At 43.3% G+C, this 23,441-nt stretch overlaps 2 protein-coding genes across 5 annotated transcripts; one reads left to right on the forward strand and one right to left on the reverse strand.

Annotated features, from left to right (window-relative positions):
* The first annotated feature begins 247 nt into the window (after positions 1 to 247).
* On the forward strand, positions 248 to 7,415 carry rcn1 (reticulocalbin 1, EF-hand calcium binding domain). Its single transcript, XM_061068071.1, has 6 exons — positions 248 to 701; positions 2,270 to 2,463; positions 2,550 to 2,728; positions 4,716 to 4,776; positions 5,782 to 5,981; positions 6,114 to 7,415. Exons 1-6 carry the CDS (start codon positions 475 to 477, stop codon positions 6,219 to 6,221), a joined length of 969 nt encoding a protein of 322 aa, XP_060924054.1. The 5' UTR covers positions 248 to 474; the 3' UTR covers positions 6,222 to 7,415.
* Positions 7,416 to 15,557: 8,142 nt separating this feature from the next.
* wt1b (WT1 transcription factor b) lies at positions 15,558 to 23,118 on the reverse strand. 4 transcript variants are annotated; one of them, XM_061068181.1, is made up of 9 exons: positions 22,382 to 23,118; positions 20,348 to 20,470; positions 19,093 to 19,192; positions 17,860 to 17,940; positions 16,990 to 17,095; positions 16,729 to 16,873; positions 16,377 to 16,466; positions 15,864 to 15,947; positions 15,558 to 15,694 (listed from the first exon to the last, which is right to left on the reverse strand). In XM_061068181.1, the coding sequence occupies exons 1-9, from the start codon at positions 22,800 to 22,802 to the stop codon at positions 15,573 to 15,575; spliced, it is 1,272 nt and encodes a 423-aa protein (XP_060924164.1). In that variant the 5' UTR covers positions 22,803 to 23,118; the 3' UTR covers positions 15,558 to 15,572. The 4 variants fall into 4 exon arrangements, with proteins under 4 accessions (XP_060924164.1, XP_060924162.1, XP_060924163.1 ...); XM_061068179.1 differs by having other exon boundaries at positions 15,855 to 15,947; XM_061068180.1 differs by having other exon boundaries at positions 16,990 to 17,098.
* Between the last annotated feature and the right edge of the window lie 323 nt (positions 23,119 to 23,441).

The raw sequence follows: 23,441 nt of genomic DNA on the forward strand, positions 1-23,441 counted from the left end.
TGGATCTGCTCCCTTGACTTCTTGCCTCCACGCTGATCCACTCACTGACTCGCAGCGGGGACGAGTTGGAGCGTCAGCCTGCAACGTGGCGCCTGAATCCCGCTCGTGTTACCGACTCCCCCGCGGACCAATCACAAGCCCCCTGCCGGTCCACGGGGCGGGGCCCTGCCTGGAACGCACGCCGTGATTGGCTGTGCGTGAGCCGGCAGGAAATCCCGGTTTGGTTGCATCCCTTTTCCTCGAAGGAAAAAAAAAAAGGTGGGACAGGATTTACCTCCCCCCCAAAAACATACGCACCGGAGTGTGTGTGATCCGAGTGGAGCCGGGTCGGGTTCGTGTGTCTGCCGCAGCAGAGAGAGGCAGAGCCCGGTGTGTACTGGTGCAGCCGCTGGGAACCTGCTCCACAGAACCACTGGGAGCACTGTGCGGTGCAGAGTCACAGGCCCGAGTCCCAGGAACCATCAGCGTCCTGCCATGGACGCGCTGGGCTTGGCGTGCGCCCTCCTGCTGTGCACGGTGGCGGTCGTGCACGGGAAACCCACCCTGAGGAAGGACCGAGTCCTCTTCCAGGACCCGGAGCTGCTCCGGCAGGCGCATGAGGACAACAAGAGCTTCCAGTACGACCATGAGGCCTTCCTGGGCAAAGACGAGGCCAAGACGTTCGACCAGCTCACCCCGGAGGAGAGCAAGGACAGACTCGGGTAAGACCGTTATTATTATTATCTTTGTTATTCTTTATTTTGGTACATGAGCCGAGAACCAGTCCACTCATTCACTGGCAGCCTCGGGGATGCTGCATTGAACTTTTGTTTTGTTGAATCACGTCCTCTCACTTCCCCTCCTCCTCCACTGGTGCGTGTTTCTGTTCAGGCTAAACTACATTAACACTTAACAACGTGCATAAGGAAGATGTGCATGAGGAAGATGTGCATGAGGAAGATGTGCATGAGGAAGATGCTCATGCCAGCACACCCACTGCACAGGCCTGAGTAAAGCAGCGCAACACTCGCACACACTCCTCCTTCCTACAAGAGCTAATTGCTTAAATCTCAATTATACATCATCATCATCATCATCATCATTAAAGAAGCATTCCTAGGTGATGGAGTTGAAGTAACGTGCCGAGGCAGGAAGCAGACTTCATGCGCAGTGCTGATGTCACAGGCTTCAGGTGCCACGTGGTTCAGTGTGCCTGGATGACAAGTTGGCACCACGAAACACACGTTGGCTGATCTGGGCTCTCCCCCAAAAGAGAAGCTCGTTCCTGTGGTGCTGAGAGTGGGAGGATCCCTTGGAACATCTCAACGTGGCAGCCCAGCTCTCAGAACACACCACTGCTGCTCTGCACTTCTTGAACGCACTGAAATGGGTTTGCCTGCCCCTCCCACCAGAGTCTAATTGGAGCCACATTCCTCGTAGTAAAAATGGCACTGCCAAATGTATATTTATTTCTGATTGTTGGTGCTGGCGACCACAGGCGTGTGCACAACTCATCATTGAGGTAGAAAGTGAAGAACTGTATTTTTCTAGCTGCTTTTCTTATCCGCCACTCAAAGTGCTTTACTGTATCAATCAATCAATCAAATTTTATTTGTATAGCCCATATTGACAAATCACAGTGTGTCTCATTGGACTTAACAAGCTGCAACACCCTCTGTCCTTAACCAACTATAAGAGTGAGGAAAACAACTGAAAAGAAAACCCAGTCAGCAGGGAAAACCCCTCAGAGAGAGACATATATGAGGGATCCTCTCCCAGGATGGACCTAAGGGCAGTTAGATGTCACATGTACTAAAACAACAATATTCACATTCAAAAGGAAAAAACAGTGTCTAACATAAATGGAGAGTTGTTTATCAAGTTTTTATACAAAGAAAGTGTCGGACAGAGATGAAGGGAGCAGCAGTGACTTGTCTCCTTCACCCACACAACGCTCATTCTCAGCCACCCAAGAATGTGAATGAAAAATTATCTGTATTTATATAGATCTTTTCTAGTCTTGATGGCAGCTCAGAGCCCTTCACAGTACAGTTTCTCCATTCGCTCATTCCCACACGCATTCATACTGAGCATCTATGTGCAGAACTTTCAGGCTCAGTTTGAGATTCAGTAACTTGCCCAAGATGCCAATCAGCATGAGGAATGGGGGAGCTGGGTATTGAACTACTGACCTGGTTAGAGGGTGACCCGCTTCACAGCCACCATTAATGTCATTAAAGTGCCATTAATGTCTCCAACAAAACGTTTCCTCTCTTTCCTTGTCTCGCAGAAAAATCGTGGAGCGGATAGATGGCGACGCCGATGGCTTCATCACCACAGCCGAGCTGAAGGCGTGGATCAAACGTGTGCAGAAGCGATATGTGTACGAGAACGTGGCAAAGGTGTGGACAGACTACGACCTGAACAAAGACAACAAGGTTTCATGGGATGAGTACAAGCAAGCCACGTACGGATACTACCTGTGTAAGGAGTCACTTCTTTAAAAGTACAGTTTTACAGTATAGCGTTTGCAGACACCACAGTAACCTGGTTTTAATTCATCCTCTCAGCCAACCCGGAGGACTTTGAGGAAGCCACGGATCAGTTCAGCTTCAAGAAGATGCTTCCTCGAGACGAGAGGAGGTTTAAAACGGCGGATCTGAACGGGGATCTGTTGGCAGACAAAGAGGAGTTCACAGCCTTTCTCCACCCGGAGGAGTTCGAACACATGAAGGATATAGTGGTTCTGGTAAGCCCTCTGTAAACACCCTTTAATTAAATGTGATTGGAAGAGGCAGGGTAATAAGGCTGGTGTTTGTTGTCTCTAGAGATTCCTCAGAGGGAGCTCTAAATGCAGACATTTCGATTAACACTGAGAACAAACTAAAATCCAGTGGAGTGAAAGTTTAGTAAGAAATCTACTTTCACTACAGGAGAAAATCTGAGTTTCTGTTCCTTGTCTTTAATCTTCCTGGGCCTCTCAGATGAATGTTCTTCGTTTGGATGACTCCCAAATGAAATGTTAACCGGGTCTGGAAATCATTGAGTTTCTGCTTTTTTTTTGGGAACAGGTCCAGAGGGATGGTCCCACTGTCCTATTTAAGACTCTGTCTTTAAATATAAATTTGGCTTCGTTGGAACAGTTGTGTGGCAAATGTTAGCAGCGATGCACTATGCGGCCCGGTTCATAAAAGTTGTACCACCCATTTGACAGAGTTAATTATTAATTGCTCATTTTTATGTCACAGAATGTTAACCAGGGAACGGTTCCGCCTGTGGTGTCTTCACTGATTCTGGTAAATCTGGCTTCAGCTCAGTTTCTCACAATAGGAAGAAAGGGGTTAGGTTCCTTCTTTATCTTTCACACATGCAGTCGTGTAAGAACACTTCAGGAGACACTTGATGGCTCTGGTGGAACATGATTATGGGACAGATAACTAATGGAGCTCCTAGAGGGAGGAACATGAAGCCACCTCACCGAGCGCCAACTCTACACCTACGCTCTCATTCACATAAGTGAACGCTCTGTTGAAATGTCCAGCGTCACATTCCTTCCCTCTGATCTCTGCTCCTGCTGCTTTCAGACGCTTGAAACCTCCGTTACAGCACGTTGTACACTTTAAAAACGGTACAAGGTTTTTGTTTTCACAAGACAAATGGGTGTCATCAAGTACTTGAGACTCAAACATATATGTTGAGATAATTCCCATGTTCTGCATTTTGTTTCATGTAAACGATCCATCCATCTCAAGCTGCTTTCAGACGTGCACTGGACTCTGGAGAACGGACTAACTAATAGAGACTAACAACCGCTCAAGTTCACATTCGCACCATCTCCATTAAACGTAACCCCATCTGCATGTCTTAGGACCGGAGTACCCAGAGCAAGTCCACTTAAATGCAGGGAGAACATGCAAAGTCCACACAGGAAGACAAAACCGGGATTCAAACCAAAGCTCAATGTGAGGCAACAGTGCTAACCACTGCACCAGTAATCAACCATTGACCATTGAATCAGTTAACCCTTTCATACCCTTTTCTAAATCATCCCAATGACTTAAGTCTTCAATGCAGACATGTTTTGGTTTTGTTGGCCATAGTCTTAAACTACGACATGAACGTTACTGACTGAACTTGAATGTAGCACTGTGACATTGTGACATGTCCCTCACAAGCTCACTAAAGTAAAGAATACCTCTGACACTCAGTGTTTACAGATCTACAGTGGCCGATCACTCTTTCATATTTAATGTCTTGTTTACACGCAACCTTTCACAGGTTATAGAAAATGGATGGATGCTCTTATTTATTATTCGCCAGCTATTAGAGTAGAGAAGCTTCATGTCCATTAATGATTCAGCAGGGTTCAGAAAGGCCGTCTCATCTGCAGGATGTACACACTGATTTGAATCTGTGTAGCTGTGTGCGTGTGATACTAGCACTTCAGTTACTAAACATGCAAGTGTGTGGTTGTTAACTAATGCTCACACAGCAGACCATTAAGTGACTGCTTAGTTCAATTCACACACCGTCAAATCCAGGGTGGGAGAGAAAACGATCGAGCAAGGCTGAGAAGAGTTTTGCTACATGAGAAGGTGTCTGTTAGCTGACCCCCGTACATTCACTCATCCTGCCTGGGGCAACCTGTTTGTCTTTTATTACACAAAGTGAAAGTTTCACTGTTGTTGACCCGTTTGTCTTCATTTAATGACACCGTTAACTCCTTGTGAATGCAGGAGACCCTGGGGGACATCGACAAGAACGGCGACGGACATGTGGATGAGGACGAGTACATCGGTGAGTTCAAGCAATGAAATCAAGTGAAACATTTTAAATAAGCAAACCAAAACACAGTAATGGAAATCACAGCAATATTAACCATTCTGTGGTATTTAGCAGCACAAACTAAATACATAGTGCATTAAGAAAGAATTGAGACTGCTTCACGTTTGTTGTGTTCCAGTCTTATACTAAAACAGTCTAAATTAGGTTTTTCCTTCTTCGGTCACGTCATAATGACAAATTTATTGAAAAGCAAATTTGAATTATCTCATTGACATATGTGTTTATTACTCTTGACATTTAGCTCAGGTATCAGTAATAGTTCACCTTGTTTGGAGTTCATCTGTGGTAAAGTCCACTGATTGCACATGGGCCGGACAGGCTCACATCTGTATACGTCCTTGAAGCTGCCAATGACTATCAGAGAAAAGTAACTTCCTGTAGAGGAAGCCAATGCATGGATTTCAGGACTGGTGTAATGTTCTTCACTTTTTTGGTGTTTGTGAGGACTGTGTGAGCTGCAGCTGTCTTTTTAGATTTTTTTACCAAGACCTGTGAAGGTGTCAGAATATTGTAGCCCACTGTAAATGAACACACAAACATGTTTTTCTGTATCTTATTTAGACAGAAATCCTTTGATTTTTTAAAGATGGCATTATGCTGTTTTTGTAATTTCTATCATAAGTCCATAACTACAGAAATAATATCCAACTTGATTAGTGGATTTGTAGCTATGGAACCAAGGTGAGGCCCAACTTTTCACCTTAATTGCATAAAATTCTGGCACAAACATTAATTATTCAGTAAATGTAAGGTGCTGCAGTTATGTGGTGATGCTATTATGTAGAGTTGTGTTTCATCTGCATAGTTATGATAGGAGATATTACAATATTCCATTATCTGAGCGAGCGGAAGCCTGTAGATGTAGTTAATTAGAAGAGTCACGAAAATGGAGCATTGAGGAATGCCACCCAGTTTTCCACTCCTGTGCTAACATCACAGCTGTGTTTGTTGTTTCAGCGGACATGTTTGCTCATGAGGACGGGGGTCCTGAGCCAGAGTGGGTCAAGACTGAGCGGGAGCAGTTTTCTGATTTCCGAGACCTGAACAAAGATGGTAAAATGGACCAGGACGAGATCCGCCAATGGATCATGCCTCAAGACTACGACCATGCCCAGGCTGAGGCCAGACACTTGGTCTACGAGTCGGATCAGGACAAGGTACAACGTGACTGAGCTGCGGCAACAAGCTCAAGTCCTGTGTCTTTTCTTCTCGCCAAAATATTTCACTGCATTAAATATTGTTACGATAACAATGACTGATCTTGCGATTTGCTTGTCTTCTCTTCTCAGGATCAGATGCTGACTAAAGAAGAGATTATTGAGAACTGGAACATGTTCGTTGGAAGTCAGGCCACCAACTATGGAGAGGACCTCACCAGGAACCATGACGAGCTCTGAGCTCTGAGTGTGTGGGTGTGAGTGTGTGTCTGTATGTGTAAGAAGGGTTCTTGAACATCTTTGTCTTTAGAGACCGAATCACAGACTCTTCTGCCTCCTCCTACCACCACTGCCACCCCTCCATTGTTTCCTGGTAATAGTGGGACGGACGTCAGTGTGCTGAACTTTAAAACCAACACTGTAGATATCAAACAAGCGGAGGAGTGAAGTTCTGTCCCGCCACTAGGAGTCCGTCTCGGTGTTGGTGTCGACTACTCTGGTTTCTGACATTCAGGAGCAGAGCTTACTCTCCATTGATGGTGCCTTCCAGCCGCATGGCCGGCTTCGCTGCCTCAGAGATCTGTGCAGACAGTCTTTTCATAAAACCCGTCAAAGCCGAATGCTGAGCTTTACGTGAATTGTCAGATACAGGAACAGCAACGTTAATGTGAAACTACAGCTCGGAACGATTATGCTGGTTTTATTTATTTATAAAAATAACTTCTGAACTTAAGGTCTGAGTGTCTTGCAGGATTACCGTGTTCAAATAGAGATTTTTTTTTCACTGAAAACACGTTATTTTTTTTGTTTGCCTTATTATTATTGTTATTATTTTGGATTAGTTACATGCTATAAATCTAACTGATCTTTAATGCCGTGGTTTTTGCACGTGTTTGGTTTTTGTTAAGCCTGTGAAAGTTTTTGTTGTTTTTTGTTTATGGTTTGAAATTTATTTATTGATCTACTTAGGGCCAAACTTTTGCTCTGTTACTTTACAGCTGTCCAGTTTAACTCCATGTTGGATTTTCATTGATGACTCTAATGTCTGAAATACATTACAAGAGGGAAGACAAGTTTCCTCATGTTCTTGTTACATCTATGTTGATCTTGTGTATCAGATTAACCCAATGTTTTTATTCCCACTGTATTTGACATAACATATATTACATATATATATTCACCTGGTGATTTTTAACATCAGAAATTCAACTTTGATCATTTTGTTTTATGTTTTTGTTTTCTGAAATCGGTATTTGATATGACAGGTGCATAGAGCTGTGTAGTCACATTCATGTAACTGAAAACCATTTTCCTCCTCATTTCTTTTTTCTTTATTAACCCGAACCTCAGCTGCATGAATCTTCCACATGGCACAAACAAGTTTCCTTTTCCACAGTGCACATTTTTGTCACAATTAAAGTAAAAGTAAAGTTGTGTTTATTTGTGTTTGAAGCTGCTTCACATCAGTATTGAGAAAACAAGGAATTATAATTTATAAAAATAGAAAAGAAATACAACTCATTTTCTGCAAATTTTGGTAAGAATAATTTATTATATATAATAATAATATCCTTACAATTTTAATAGGGTCTCAGTGCTCGGGCCCTAAACAATTAAATTAAACCTGCGCAGTCCACTTATGCGCAGGAGGTAAATCGATTTTAAAAAATTAAATTAGAAACAGAAAAAAAAATGTATTATAACGAAAAGCCAATTCATTTGCCTGAAAAAAAGTAATAATCCTTACAATTTCAATAGGTCCTCACTGTCTGTCAGTGCCTGTCGGTGCTCGGGCCTTAATAATTTCTTTACAAAAATTGTATTTAATTTTTCTCCAAAAGGAAACATTTCAGACTAGCACTGAAAAGGTCCTCGGTGGCGGAAAAGCACAGGCATGTTTTGACAGCTACGACTGAACAGCTAAGTTATATTTAAGACTTTTTAAATGTGTTTCTCTCCAGAGCGGTGGTCCCCAAACTCAGGGTCTGGACCCCCACTCACTCTCTATGAATATTCCAGACATTTCCCTTTAGTCTTTTCACATGGGCTCACTCTCGGGGATGGCAGGAACATTTCTGGAAGTACTCCCACAATTATGTTCTCACGTACAGCCTCTACAGAAACTTTCAGGACACATCTGAAAGCAGCTCTAAAGAGATGTAGACATCCAAACCCTCATGGGTTAATTGCAGGTCAGGAGAGAGACAGGCGACAACGTGTGTTGAGTTCATACATGTATACATGTGCTGTGTGGGGTTCAAAGCTTCACACGGGCCACACTGAAGGCAGCTTCTTTGTCTTGGGTGTAAGCCGCCCCAAGTCTTCGAGTCGGTACTCAAGTTTTCGATGCGCTGAACATCAGGAACAAGCAAATGCTGTTAACACTTCTCATGACTAATCGCAGTCTACACACACGCACAGCGGACATGGAGTTAAGCTGACTTGCTGTTGCTGCTGGCTGTGGCAGTAAAACTCTTAGATGTAACTGAGAAAGCAGCTCTGCCACCCAGCCTGTCCCCTCTGCCTGCTCATGTGGAACATATGGATATATGTGTGCCAGTTAGCAAGGCAAGTCAAGCGGGACCAATGCGATAAAGCTCATTAGGAACAAGGGACAGGGCGATGTATGTGTGGGCTGTGTTATTCTGTTGTAATGCAGGACCTTCCTCAAACACTCTCACACCGCAGGAGACATAAAACGTCCTGTTTGGTAGTTTTTTAATCCTCCATTTCTTTAGGTTTAGGTGACTTTGCTGAAATATGTTAGCAAATTCTTGCATGGTTTCCACTTGCAGAGTGTCATCCAAGAAAGCAAATTCCTTTTTAGATGAATTCCTGCTCCAGGTCTGATGAACAGGGTGTCAGCTTTAGTGGCGTCTGTATTTTTATTAATTTTAGGTCCTGATGATCTTAAATCAACCCCAGGATGGATTTTTAAGTTTCGTTAAATCTCTTAATAGCCTAATACAACCCTGTGATGGTAACCAGGGCAAAATCTAAACATGAGGCAGCTTTTAGTCGCTATGCACTATTTTATTTCTCTCCCTCATATTTGATTTATCATTTTTATTTCTCTCTACCTCTGTTGTTGATCTCTTTGTTGATCTCTTTACCCCTTTCATTCCACTCTTGAATCTCTTATATTGAAAATCATTTTAAACTCTACTGATTTTAAATAGATTTCCTCTTTTGATATGTCTCTGTTTTGTTTTTAATATCTCTGTACACCACCTCTGCCTATGAAACCTGCTTTATAAATAAAGCGGCCTTGCCTTGATCCCGTCCATTAGATAATCTAATGTTTGCTTTATTGCCATGTTACACAGTGCTGGGGTCAGTCTTGCATCCTACATTTGAATAATTGGGGCAGCTTAAAACACCAAGTAGCTCAATGGACTTCCTCCAAACAGCATATGAGAGGTGTCATGTGTCTGGGTGCATCTGTGTGTCTGGGTCATCATGTGAGTGAAGGTGGACGAGTGTTAGCGGTGCGTAGAGGGATGTGTAAGAACCAAATGCGAGATGTGGGGGGGGGGGGGCGAAGTGGCCTGTGTGCGGCCTGCCTCGCGGTCATGTTTAACAGCCTGCCCCTCCTGTTTATGATAGGATCCTAATCATTCACACTGGGGGAGTGTGTGTGTTTGTTTGTGTGTGTGTGTGTGTGCAGTAATGCCTTCGGACGGCGCTCATATGAGTGTCTGCGTAGATCAACCCCTCTCCACTGACAATAATGAGCCCTCTGGGGGAGAAGAGGATGGGGGCAGTGGGAGAGGTGGGGTCATAAAGTGTGTAGCATATTAATGTCTGTGACCGTGAATACCCCCCCCCCCCATTCAGTACTATTGTCCACCAACAATCAAGAATTACATTTTTTCATTGCTCACTGCAAATTGTATATCAGCAAAACCAAAAATGGACTATTCATCCGCATGAAAAAGTACACATGTACACACTCCTCTGTTCCTCTGCTCCCCTCCGACTCTGAGCATCATGACCATGGCCTATTTTCCATCGGAATTTATCTGCGATCCCTCATCTTTGTCTTTCATCTCTTGTGTTTGTTCCTTCCACCCTGGGGATTCGTAGCTCAGGGTGTTGTTGGTAATGATCTTCAAGACATCTGACCCATCCTGAAGCTTTCATAACAAGCTTTCTGCCCATTATATAATAACATGCACAATGGTAAAAAAGAAAGAAAAAGGACAATATCGTTCATTATCAAGCTTTATACACAAAACACTTTATATGTCTTTATATTTTAAAACTTTTCTTCTCTGCTCATCTTATTCAAGGTCAAGTCATTATTTTCATATTTTTATCACGGAAACTGCAGGGAATAAGGAGAAGCTGCCCACAGAAGAACTTACTATTAATGCCGTCACCACCATAAAGAGTAGAATTACTTTTGCTTCTCAGTAAGCTAGTAGTTATATGTCTTAACTAGAATTTCCCCTAGTAGAGCGCAAACCTCCGCCAAGGGCGACCAGTCCCCTCAAATTGAAACGAGTATTATAGCTCGGGCCATATTACTTAATTATCAGAGAAATCTACCAAAATGTAAAAAAAACACCCTTATTGCAATGTTAAAGAATATCTCCTGAATCTATGATGCAGATCGCACAAACATTTCACATTCTACATTCAAAGCCTGTACTTGGATGGTATTTTATTGGCTGATTCTATTTATCTCTTTATGTTATTTATTGTGTTGTGTGCCTCCCAGCTCTCATGGTTTTATAAGACAGCAGGGGTGAAATATTTGTTAGACATGAATAAATAACATTGTCTTCAGTCCCAGGCTCTATAAATAAAATGTGACTCAAAAGACAGGTTGTCTTTCCAAAAACGTGTAGCCCTTCACTGAGAAGTGGACTTCATATTGAATCTTAAATCACAAAATAAACAAACTCTTGCTAGAATATCATGAAGGGAATTTTAGCTTTGCAGGAAATATATATTTATTTCAAAAAATCCGTTTCTGATGTGTGGTCAGAATCTTCTGAGCCTGACTCATGATCTCAGTGTCTCTAAAACTCGGGCTCCAGCCCCGGTGATACGCAGACCATTTCCTCTGTGTTCGTGCAAGTGGTGTGATCGTATGTGCGTGTCATGTGAATGTAGGCTAATTCAGCGCCTTGCATGTTTCTACTTCTGGAAAATGAAGCTTGAAGGAATCCATCAATCTTTCATGCCATCTCTGAGAGAGTGGTTATCCATCTTCTCCCCCCCCAACCACCACCACGGGACACTACTCCTCCTAGTGGTGATGGGAAAGAACCATGGGGTATAGGATAAAACCTGGTGTCTTTAAACAACTGCTCCTCGTCCATCATGGTGAGTTTTTATGTGCCCGTCAATGCAGTGTAGATATGAAATAGTCCATTAATGACTACACAATTAGAGAGGAGGCTTTAAAGAGCCATACATTTCAATTTAGGAACCATAAACCTAGTGAGTTGGTAACTAATTGTAACTGCCTTTGGAGTAATGGGAGATCTTTGGACTGAGGTCAGGATGACTCAAAATCAGTTCCAAGCAGCTTTTTACGCGGCTGCGGCGCTGCTCCGGCCGCCCACTCGCTCTGACAGGCCGCCGCATATCCTATTATGATATATGCGGAGAGGGAACTTTTCGAATTTTAATTAAAAGACGAACAAAGTGGCCCACAGTGGAGTTCATGACAGTGAGGGTGGAGACGACGTCATCCCAGTGAGACTGATATCTTTGGACAAAACGCCTCTCTCGCTCCATTTGTCAACATTTGTCTCCCTCCTCTCCCTGGTCTTCTCTCCCCATGTCCCAGCATCTGGATACCTTTGGGATGGGGGGGGGGTGAAGCAAGGCCTTTTTTTATCATCCGTCCCATCCCACCGCTCCCCGGGGGGCACGGGTTGGTTTGTGATCTTGAATCTCACATGATAGAGACACATCTAATCCTGTTAGGAGTTAATATCTTCCAGCGGAATAGAGGAGACAGCAGGAGGGAGAAATGAGGAGAAGATGAAAGACGGGACAGTCGAGGAGAGTTATTTATATGTTTTTTGTAAAAAAGCTCTTTCCGTCTCTATTTGCTGGCCCACATATTGGTTTTGGGTTGGAGTATATACATACTGTTTGTGTTTCTGTGCCTGTGTACTCTCATGGGACCCTCCCGGCTGCTGCCTGCGTATCTGACAGACTCCTCTCAAGGTGTTTTCCCCTCGCTGTCTTTCTGTATCTGCTCCATCTCTGCTCCCTGAGTGAGAAAGTTTACCCTCTAGGCCCCATCTGAGCTCCAGGCCCCCCAAGGCCTCTGCATTCCCAGTGCTCCTACACACCGGAGCCCCTCAGGCTCCCTGCTATACCACAGGGAAAACCCCCCAAGAACCCCTAGGCCCCTCAGACTGCCGAGCAGCAGCTCTGCACAAGAGAGCTGTAGCCTGAGGGGAGGAGGCGGGGGTGTCTGGGAATACAACTGAAAACATGCTTCACTTAACATATGAACAGTCCCCGACAGCGCCTCCTGTTGGAGTAGCTTTTATTTTTTGCATGTGGGCCTTGTAACTCCTGTGAAGTTTCCTCTCTGGGGCCTTGACCTTGTTAACGATCCCTGGAGGCTCATGGAGGCCTCTGTGCGCTACATGTGCACTGACCTTTCCAGCTCCCAGAGGTTAAATAACGTCTTTTTTTTTTGCCCAAAGGATCACAGCAGGAGCTTTATGCTGATGCTGGATGCACCTGGGACTTCACTGGATAACATTCAGAAAAAAATAATATCTCTCCTTATTAGACCAGGTCATTGAAAAGCCTCATTAGTACATCTGCCTATAGGAGGTCATGTTTTCATCCCCCGTTTGTTTATTTGCAAACAAGATTACAAAAACAACTGAGTGGATTCTCATGAAACTTGGAGGAAGGATGTGGTATGGGTCAGGGGGGGACCAATAAAATTTTGGTCCAGAATCAGAATTTTTTTTTCTACATTGTGTGATAGGGCATTTTTAATTTTCTCATGGAATAATTCATGGCTCTTCAGGAAGAAATCCAGCACATTAAGGAAACTAATATCTGTGAATGTGTGATTGGTGATTGAATCTAAGGGGACTGTATCTGTTGGGCCCTGGTGGAGATACATGCTCTACTGAGTGCCGTTCTAATTCTGTGTGACTTCACACAGAGTGCAAAGAATGTAGAGGTGGTAAGTTGCATATATGGAGTGAACTGTCCTTATTTCTTGGCTCTGATTGAGAGATGGAGGTTATATCGCGCTCGCATTCAAAAGGAAACCTTCTGGGGCGGTTGCATGCGGTTCTGAGGCTGTGAAGTTAGCAGGCCTGCTGTCCTACAGATGTCTTGGGCTGTGCGTTACCAGGTGTATGTCACCTGAGATTACCCACGCTGACACCCCTTAAAGGCAAACAGCCAGCAGTACAGCTGAGGGGGCATCTGGTGGCGTGTGTGTGTGTGCGTGCGTGCGTGTGTGTGTGTGTTCATGCATTCATATCGGTGGTAACATTTGGCAGAGAGGGGAACGGAATGCAGACGTTTGCTGTGTTATCAGATATCTCCAATCTGAAACTTTCTCAATCAATTTCTGGAATGTAGATCAGGTTGGTACATCAGTGCAGGGTTGAGGTCAGCGTGTCTTTGAGTATGTGATGATGATTGAAGGCATTTAAAGCATGCACGCTCACACACACACACACACACACACACACACACACACACACAGAGAGTCTTGGCAGTCTGCAGTTAAGAGTGAACTGGAGTGAGTAAAATGCTCAACTCCGCTGTCCCTCTGATCTTCGGCCCCCTGCTTCCCGGCTCCCCTGCCGAGCGAGAACAAAGAGAAGCACGTCTTAATCAAAGTGCAACGGATTAAGAAAAAGAAAAAGAACACAACATCACAGAGATACCACCTCGCGGCCATTACGTGGATTGGAAAACAACTTGAATCACCACTTCAAATGAGCCGTACGTGACCCTGAAATGGGAGAGCGGCATCTTAATCTCTCTCTCGCAGGGTCGACGGTGGGAATGAAACAAGTACAGTGCAGCTGCAGAGTTAAGGCCTCCAGTCAACGTGTGCAGTGATTTCCATCTGTGAACATGTAGCCAACAGCTAACTCTGCATATGTGCTAGTATATGTGTGTTTACATTGCTTTTCCAGGTATGTGACTTCATTAGCCCACAGAGCCATGCTCATGTTTTATTAACGTACCTTCTGCAGCTGAATCATGCCATCTCCCCTCGTCTCGCACACGAGCTGACACACAACTCCATCCACATCATCCATATTTGATGTTTCAGGGCCTGTTCTCAACGTGCCTTCCTGTTTCTCACGTTCGTTTTTTTTTTTTTGCATAAACATATTTATTTATTGTGGAGATTCAGAGCCACTAAGAGGAAGACAGGGTGGATGTGGGCTGTGTGAAGTCCTGAGGAGGAGAAGCTCACTGTTTGAGTCCCATGTGCTGGAGTGAAAAGGCTGATACTGCCATCATGTGGATTAAGGATGCACAGTGTCGTTTTAAACCGAACGCTATTATTTACGTTTGTGTGTGTGTGTGTGTGTGTGTGTGTGTGTGTGTATGTGTGTGTGTGTGTGTGTGTGTGTGTGTGTGTGTGTGTGTGTGTGTGTGTGTGTGTGTGTGTGTGTGTGTGTGAGAGAGAGCCAGGTGACACTGAGGTATGTGTCTTCTCTAATGAGATTTATTGGGCTCCAGATGTTCGTGGTTATGAAGATGTGTGTTGGAGATTTAGGAGGGTGAGACCTGCACCCTGTCAGAGTCACGGCTTGGGTGCTGTTTTACTGTCTGTCACCCACCACCCCTCACCTCAACCACCCCCCCACCATCACACCCCAGCTCCCCAGCTCATAGGTGGCCTCTTGGCCTGACAACAACAACAACATTGGCCCTTTTTTCCCCTCTCTCGTACCAACGCGCAAGAAAGCAACCACACTTGGACTCTCAAAACTGATGTGGAACGACATTTTATAAACGTACAAAAGCACAGAAAATACCAAAAGGAATGTCTATAAATGTGGGCAAATACAAACATATACAAAGTTGGTGGTGGCGAGTGTAAGAATATATGTTCACGATCCACCAAAAGCAACAATTCTCAGCTTCATGGACAGAAAGTTTGTCCATTCCCTAAATCCAGTTTACACGGTCCAGCACATTTTCAAGGTGACGCAACTTTAACAATAAAACAAAAAGCCAGTGCAAGTGTACTGAAATTTCCCAAATCAATATTTTCCTCATCTCCTACATAAAAACAAAAATCTTCTTGGCTCAGATTTACCGTATCCTTTCAAAGTCTGAGTTTTAAAGTCAGATGAGTGAGCGCTGGTTGAGGTGCCTCTCATGGATCATCAGTGAGTTCTTGCTCCTGATGTCATCTGGGCGGCTGAGGGAAGCATCAGCTGTGCTCATCCCATCAGCGAGTCTGACAAGGCACCAGAACAGCTGACCAGGCTCCAAGCTTCTCTCTCTACTAGCTGGCACAACATATTGTCACCTTCCTCATCGTCCTCCTCCTCCTCCTCCTCCTCCTCCTCCTCCTCCTCCTCCTCCTCCTCCTCTTCCTCCTCGTCTCCTGGCTGTTCAGATGGCAGGCTGCAGCTTGGTCAGGTTCCTCTGGTGCATGCTGTGGTGGCGCACCAGCTCGTCAGAGCGGGCAAACTTCTTCTGACAGTTGGACCAGCGGCAGGTAAAGGGCTTCTCACCTGACAAGGAGGGGACGAACAAGGGAAACACAAAACAAGAGAAATTGTTGCTTTAGAGTGAATTCAACCCCTGGGAATGCACGCTGGTGTTTCGTTGTGCATGACTCGTAAAAAGTCAGACAAAAGGGAATGGAGACGTAGAAAATAAAGGTATACGCACTTGTTTTACCTGTATGAGTCCGAGTGTGCGTCTTAAGGTGGTCTGACCGTGAAAACTTTCTCTGACACGTCTCGCACTGAAAGGGCTTCACTCCTACACACAGAGAGAGAGAGAGAGAGAGGGCGGCGGGGGTCAGGGCCGTGGGAGAGACAGAAATGTGAAAGTGAGAGAAAGTTGTAGGTCAAACATTTCATTAAATCACTGTAAGAGACGAAACACTTTACAAATTACAAAAGATCATTTTACAAAGTTTCTGATATCAGAAAAATATGAGGAATTTCTCTTTTTAAATTAAAAATATGAGGAATTAAGACATAATAATGAATTTATGAAGTGAATCATTGAAACATAGACAATATTTGTCTGATTATTGAAACCAGGATTTATATGGTAAAAGAAACTTTTTTTGTTGTTCTTAGGACTAAGAGAGGTAGTTGCTTAAACGTTGAGTCATGGTATTATTGTGCACTGGATTCAATTGGATTGACAATAACTCCCCCCCGAAATGAAGCACTTGTGTACCTGTGTGTCTGCGCTGGTGCCTCTTTAACTGGTCTGAGCGGGAGAATCTGCGGCCACAGTCTGTGAAATCACACTGGTAAGGCTTCTCTCCTGCAAAATAAATCACCCCTTGCGTCAACATCTTCATAATCATCATCATCCATCAAAATTATTCATATGGTACGTGATTAGATTTGATTCATCTGGATAAAGTTGGCTCCATCTTTATCGATCCGCCTTTCACACACACAGCTACATACACTCAAACCTGAGCAACAAACTCTTCCTGATAAAACACAAGATGGTTATATCTCTTCTTCAGACTTTGTCATTGCAGGAGCAGGAGTCAGAGGTGTAAATCACATGGTCTCACCGGTGTGTTTGCGGCCGTGCATCTGCAGATGGGACAGTTTGAAGTATCTCTTGCTGCAGCCTGGATAAGCACAGACAAATGGACGCTTCTCATTGGCCTCTGACCTCACAACAGGAGGAGCGATGCCAGGTACCCGTCTGACGTCCTTTAGAAAGAAAAGATAGAAAGAAGAGTCAAGAGGGCTTCATGGTAGAGATGTTCATGTTGCGTTTGTATCAATTGTATAACTGTGTTTGTATGTATGTGTGAGTGTAAACTGACCTGTAGGCCTCTGAACACACTGTGTGCGTGTATGTGGTACTGAGCACTGACAAGCATGGGTGGAGGCGGGACTATGGGTTCACTGTCATAACTGGTTGTATGAACGCTGCTGGGGAAAAATGAATTAAATGGAATTAAAACACAGAGCAAAACATTGTTCCTATAGCTACACTATAGTGCAGGTTAGTATAATGTAGTACAGTATGCCAGATTCTATAAATAAACAAAATTCTAAACATAATATACAAGAAACATTTTTTGTTTTATTTCATAGAATAGAAATAGAAATATAAGAAAAATGTCCCTCTTTAACAGCAATCACACTTATGGAACATCACAACTTAACTACAACTATTTTTAAGTGCTTTAATAAATGTTTTATAGAATTACCACCTGTCATTAGTAATTATTATTATATAATATAAAGTATATAATATTATATTTTTCATGATTGGTTACTCAATTAATTAAGTAATTAAAATGTAATGTTAAGAAAGTATCTCACGATTTGAAACCAAGTCTTCCAGGTTTTTTTTAAATCTAAAACCACAATTTTTTAGAAATGAGGTCTTGTCAAAATGTTCTTTTTACACACACACACACACATACACACACACACACACACACACACACACACACACACACACAAACACACACACACACACACACACACACACACACACACACACACACACACACACACACACACACACGCACACTATTCTCCTCTTCCTGATTTCCCCAGGCAGTAGGCCAACAGCCATCTGGTCAAACCCTCCTCTTCCTCTTCCTCCTCATCCTCCTCCATCACAAAGAATACAACAATATAGTATTATATAGAAAGAGTGAGAGAGAAAGAGAGACGCTCACCTCTTCATGGAAGATGCCAGGCTGTTCATCTGGTTCCATTTTACACACTCCAGCTGAGATGCCATTTGGTAAACGTTGTCACTGAGGGAAACATAAGAACAAGAAATAAGGTAATATATTAGTAAATGAAAAGGTTATGAAACCAACTAATGTAATTAGCTGTGAGAATTTGTTTGTAATTTTGTTTCTTTGTTGAAATGCAAATTTTTGGGGAAATCCAGAAATGATAAATCACTGATAGTATGTATGCTGCCGGGTGTCCTTCCTGTCTTATCTCTTCCCTTATATGGATAGTGAAGACACTTGATTCAGGGGAAACTCCAAACGGTCGGCTTATTAACACATCCTGTCCACCCACCACACTCCTCACTGGCTTCATTAAAAAGCATGGGCTCCGGGCCATTCTTTACCTTGGCAGACCACACTGGTGTGTTGTACAGAAACACACACTTGGACATGCAATCGTGCACTCTGCGGGGGTGAGTGCCTCGGTACCTAGCACACCACGGCCCGGTGCATGACATCACTCCGTCCTCAGTATCATTAAAGGTGGGAAACAGTTTTGGGGGAATTCTGGACAGCATTCCTTGAGAAGTCCTTGAGGGAAGGATCATGATGGCTCGCTAATCAGCCCTGAGCTATGTTACACTGTGGAAAGACTCACTGATATCTGACATATATACACAGTGTGTGTGTGTGTGTGTGCATGTTTCTGTTTTGTTTGAGGGTTTCCAGCTCGGGCCGGACGCACTAACAACAGTGAAGTCTTCCCCCTTCTTATCAGCTGCTGTTCCAGTATTTGGGGTGCACATGTTTCTTTCCTCCAACAACATCGCAGGGCGGCATTCAAAGAATTTCATCCCAATTTACCCTTTGAGACGCTTCGCATCAAAATGAAAACAAGTTGGAAACACATTCAGAGGTTAGAATAAGCAGACTCCCTGTCCTAGCTGCACCCCTCCTCCCATCACCTCTTATTTACACTGAACTTTTACTTTTTGTTCCTCAGGACGGACTCAGACAGATCAGCAGTAGATCACTCAAGCGTTTGTTTTGACCTGCTGGGCAACACTTAACCTCAGAACAAATTAGACATTAACGCAGGATCAGAGAGAGTTCCCACCTCCGAAAATGAACAGAGAGCAAATCTGACATTAGATGTCTGTATGAATTTCCACTGGAAAGAGAATTCAAGGTAGCAGGAGTCAAATATATAGCAACAACAAAGTGTACCTGTTGTAGTTTCTCAGCAGCAGAGCCTGGTTGCTCGGACACGATTCTGGAGGGTTGAGGCAACCAAACATGGGAGGAGGTGCCCCGTACTGCTGGTCAACTGGAATAAAGAAATTAGACGTTTAAATACTTTCATCAATGCTCAAATACATTTAATGTTAAAAGAAAACAGAGAAATAAAATAAAATAAAATAACTACAAATAGAAAATATCCATTATATTCACAGATTACAAGCAGTTCTGAAGAGGTGGGTTTAAGTAATGTTGCACAGCCAATGCCTGTAACCCCCCCCCCCCACAATATTAATACTGTCACACTGAATGAAAAAGATTGAGTTATAAAAACACAATAAAGTGGTTGGTTTTCTCCCTTCAATTTAATTTGCAGCAAGAACATAGAGTAACTATTTTAATGTAGTTACTTTGGCAACTACTAAGTTGGTATTATCTGGCAATATGACGTATAGATAGTGATTATTTCTTTGGTATATCAATTACATATTGGTAAGAAATTACAATTTAGAAATTATCCAGCGTATTTGACCTCAGATGCCTCCAATGAGCAAACCTTAAGTCAAGCCCTTTTAGCCTCCGTTACGATGGTTCCTAATTCCTTTTCTTGTGATCCACTAATTGATTAAGAAACTCAGTTTCAACTTTACTTTGAAAAATTGCTAATTGCAAAGCGGCACACTTTCCATTGTCCCACAACAGCTTGTTAACTAACACATGAGTCTTAGAACTTTCCAAAGAAAGATCTTGTCCAAGAATATTTGTATTATTTATTGTTTTCTGTCCCAGACTTGCCACTAAAAACATTAAAATTCACTCCTCTTTATAAATAAATATACTGAGTAATAGATCATTCCAAAGACATGGTCAGGCACGACTTTTCTTTTCAAAGAGAGAACAGGACAATTAGAAACAGTGGTGCTTTTCAGGTTCGTATAGTATATTAGTCCCCAGACAGATTTTGACATTCCAGCAGTCACATAAAGCTGTTTCCTCAAGTTATCACTTCCAGAGTCATTCACCATACGTATGCTTAGAGTGAGAGGAAGGAGTGTGTTTGTGTGTGTCTGCTGGCATGAATGTGTGAGTGTGCGCACACAAGATGGAGAGAGATGAAGGAAAATAGCGACTCTGTTGTGATATGAAAAATGACAGGTTACTTATATAACCTTGCCGTGACAGGACAGCCTCCCAGTCTGCGAGTCAATTTAGTGGAAACAACGTTGGGGATGCAGACAGTTACCTATGTTGTTTGGAGGTGACAGTGTGTCCTCGTGTTTGAAGGAGAGGCTGGAGAGCTGGGGGGTGTGGTGGGACGCAACGTGACCACAACTGGGACTGCTCTCCAAACCCACCGCTCCATAACCTGACAAAAGAAAACAAAAGAGTGAAGGAAGTTAAAAGCATCTTATTGGCCCGGTCGAGTCATTAGATCACCATCTCACAAAAGACTGTAACAGTTTGAAGCTTGCACTGCCTCCAGCATCTGAGCGGTTTATCTGAATCCTCCTGGTAGAATCTCTAAGTGCTTGCAGGGTTACTACAGAGAAACATTCGTCAGACGACTAAATCCACTTTCCTTGTAACATATCTATTTTTTCCAGCCATCAATCTTTGGCCTTGTGGTTGCAGGCAGATGGAAAAGGAAATTTGGCAAACACACCTCTGACAGACCGAGATGAGCCACTGTAGAATATTCTTGATAAAAAAAAAACAATGAGAAGAAAGGAATTGCACATTTACAAAATATATTACGTTTGTTTGTTGCTACTGCAAAATGGTAATCATATATAGTAACAATGCATACAGTGAATACTGAGTTAAATTAGGGTGGCAAATCTGATAATAGTACATGAAATCAATCATACAACCACATGCGATGTGCGTCTACACAGAGAGCCTGTGTCCTGAGTCCAGCCCCGGAGGGATCTTGAAAAGTTTAAAGAAAAGTGACTCTTCTTTAAATCCCTCCAGCCTGTAGAATGTTACTCTGAGCATTTTATCACTTCATCAAAAACTACTTTCCACTGAGAAAACAAGACTCACAGCGCACTGTTTGTCAAAGTCACATCAGCCGACACGTTCAGGTTTAAATGTCTGACCTCTGAGTGATGCGCCCCAACAGACAGTAAGCACACAGAGAGATATCATATCCACTGTATGTTAAAAAAGCAGCAGGGGACACACAGCACAAAGAAGTTTTATTCCAGATTAAAATTTTTAAAACCCCTCTGAGGTGTTTGGTGAAGGTAAAGAATTAAAAAATAAAAAAAAGTGGTAAGAGCACAAGTCCATTTTACTTTCCACAGCCTGTATGACATCAGCAAAAATTTACTTTTTCATTGGTATATATTTTTTGTATATGTATATCATTTTTACTTTTGTTGTTGTAGGAATTACTGGGTACAATTTACCAAGTAGAGAGAAGTTGTTTTGACTGTTTTACTTTAAAGCTGTCTCAAAGTCAGTGGCAGTTGCAGAAAATGATCTGCATGAAAACTGTAAAACATACTGATCATGATATTAAATTGAAAATAAGTAATACAACAAACAAAATAACGATCTTTCTTTGGTACCAGAGGGTATAATTCTGTCCTCAAATAATTTGATGATGAGGCATAATTTCCTAAATAAAATAAACGTGCTGTTACCAAGTTTCTGTGTAAATCAGCAGAGTATCATAAAATACTTTGAATGTGAATCGTACAGACAAACCTGCACATCAGAAAACTATACTTTGAACGTGTATGATTACAGAGACTTTGCAGTAATTAAACTTGATAAAACCTTATTGATGATCTACCTAATCATTTAATTCCAAATTAAACACATATTACTGTTGAAATATGACTAATATAATAACTAATTATAAATGATGATGATACTAATAATGATAACTGTTGTAGTGACTCTGCGAGTGACTGAATTTCCAAGGCATTAAAATCATTTCTACAGAGAAACTCTGTAAACCCCAGTGGACAGGAACCACTGGTGATCTCTGCCAGACGATTACCAGAAATCTGTCAACCTCTTCCTCACATGGGACAGAATGACCCGGGACCGCTCATAGCATCCTGCTCAGACACAACACTGTTGACAAACCCTAAACACGGAGTCACATCACGAACACATGGCAGGAAATGTGAAATAACTGACTTGTAATAACACCTTGACTTCATTGATTAGAGTGTGAAAACAGCTCCTCATGTTTCGCGGCCGCAACATAACTAAGCTAATGAGAGGAGACAAAGGTGGGACTGGTAATCAGCCGGCTTACCCTGGTTCCTGGCCGCAGGGGGACTGTCCACACAGCTGGGCAGGTAGGTCCCATTGGGGAACACTCTGGGTTGACCAGTTGTTGGTTCTCCGAAGGCTCCGACCCGACAGGGGCCTGCCCCTGTGAACTGGCCTGAGAAGTGCACCGTGAAGGCCCCACAGGGTCCACAGTGAGGGTCCTCTATGGGGTCCGCGGTCCCCCAACCTGGTTCCTGCTTGATCAGGGAGGGGTGGGAGGGCAGGGAGCTGTAGGAAGAGCTTGGGTGGAGGTCCAGCAGTTGGGTCCACTGGCCAGTGCCAACGGACATCCCACAGCCGCCACCAGCTCCTGGTAAGGATGGCATGGGAGGCGCTGGAGTTAAAAGGGTCAGATCTCGTACGTCTGACCCCATGGACATGGCTCCATACGGTTCAGTCAGCATTGTTGAAGGCAGCTCGAGACAGTTCACAAGAGAATGAGGGTATTCCAGTGAAGACACGGATGGGAAATTAAGAAGTCACAGTAATAATCTCCTACAAGCGCAAGAAAAACTCAACCTGAAGAAACAACGAGCACGAAGGAAAGTCCTCTACAGAAACAAACATCAGTTATCGCAAATCACTACAGGAGCCATCTTTTCCAACTAAATGACGACATTGATTGAAGGTGGGATGATGAACAAAATCTGCCAAATCTGAAGCTCCCTGTGTATCTGCAGCCGGTGGAAGTGGGAGTCAGTGAGGGTAACAGTGCCTTGTCCCTCTGTCTCTATAATGTCTGGCTTTCCTAACTCTCCTGAAGGCTCAAATAGTGCATAACTCAGTGGACAGGGGGAGGAGCGAGGGAGGCTGAGAAGAAGATGACTCCCTGGCCAGCGCGGCCGTGCACTCTGCAGATCCTGACTAACAGCACATTTGCATGAGCGGGCGTTGCTTTAGAAGTTTAGATTCTTTGTTCAAGTGTCGGTCAAATTGAATAGTTGCATTAGTTTTTACGAATATGTTTGAGGTGCTTGATTTAATTTATGTAATTAAATTCCTCTGAAAAATTAGGGACTTTGTTGAAGGGGCTTAAAGTATGG

The sequence above is a fragment of the Limanda limanda genome, chromosome 3, assembly GCF_963576545.1.
Source record: "Limanda limanda chromosome 3, fLimLim1.1, whole genome shotgun sequence".
NCBI classification, from domain to species: domain Eukaryota; kingdom Metazoa; phylum Chordata; class Actinopteri; order Pleuronectiformes; family Pleuronectidae; genus Limanda; species Limanda limanda.

Bases quoted from the DNA above. Each gene is read 5' to 3' on its own strand.
- rcn1 (XM_061068071.1), top strand. From the start codon at position 475: ATGGACGCGCTGGGCTTGGCGTGCGCCCTCCTGCTGTGCACGGTGGCG. The intron at 4,777-5,781 runs GTGAGTTCAAGC...TTGTTGTTTCAG, and splicing joins GGATGAGGACGAGTACATCG to CGGACATGTTTGCTCATGAG. The intron at 5,982-6,113 runs GTACAACGTGAC...TTCTCTTCTCAG, and splicing joins ACGAGTCGGATCAGGACAAG to GATCAGATGCTGACTAAAGA.
- wt1b (XM_061068178.1), bottom strand. From the start codon at position 22,802: ATGCTGACTGAACCGTATGGAGCCATGTCCATGGGGTCAGACGTACGA. The intron at 20,471-22,381 runs GTAAGCCGGCTG...TTCTTTTGTCAG, and splicing joins CCCTGCGGCCAGGAACCAGG to GTTATGGAGCGGTGGGTTTG. The intron at 15,948-16,376 runs GTACACAAGTGC...CTCTGTGTGTAG, and splicing joins GCACCAGCGCAGACACACAG to GAGTGAAGCCCTTTCAGTGC.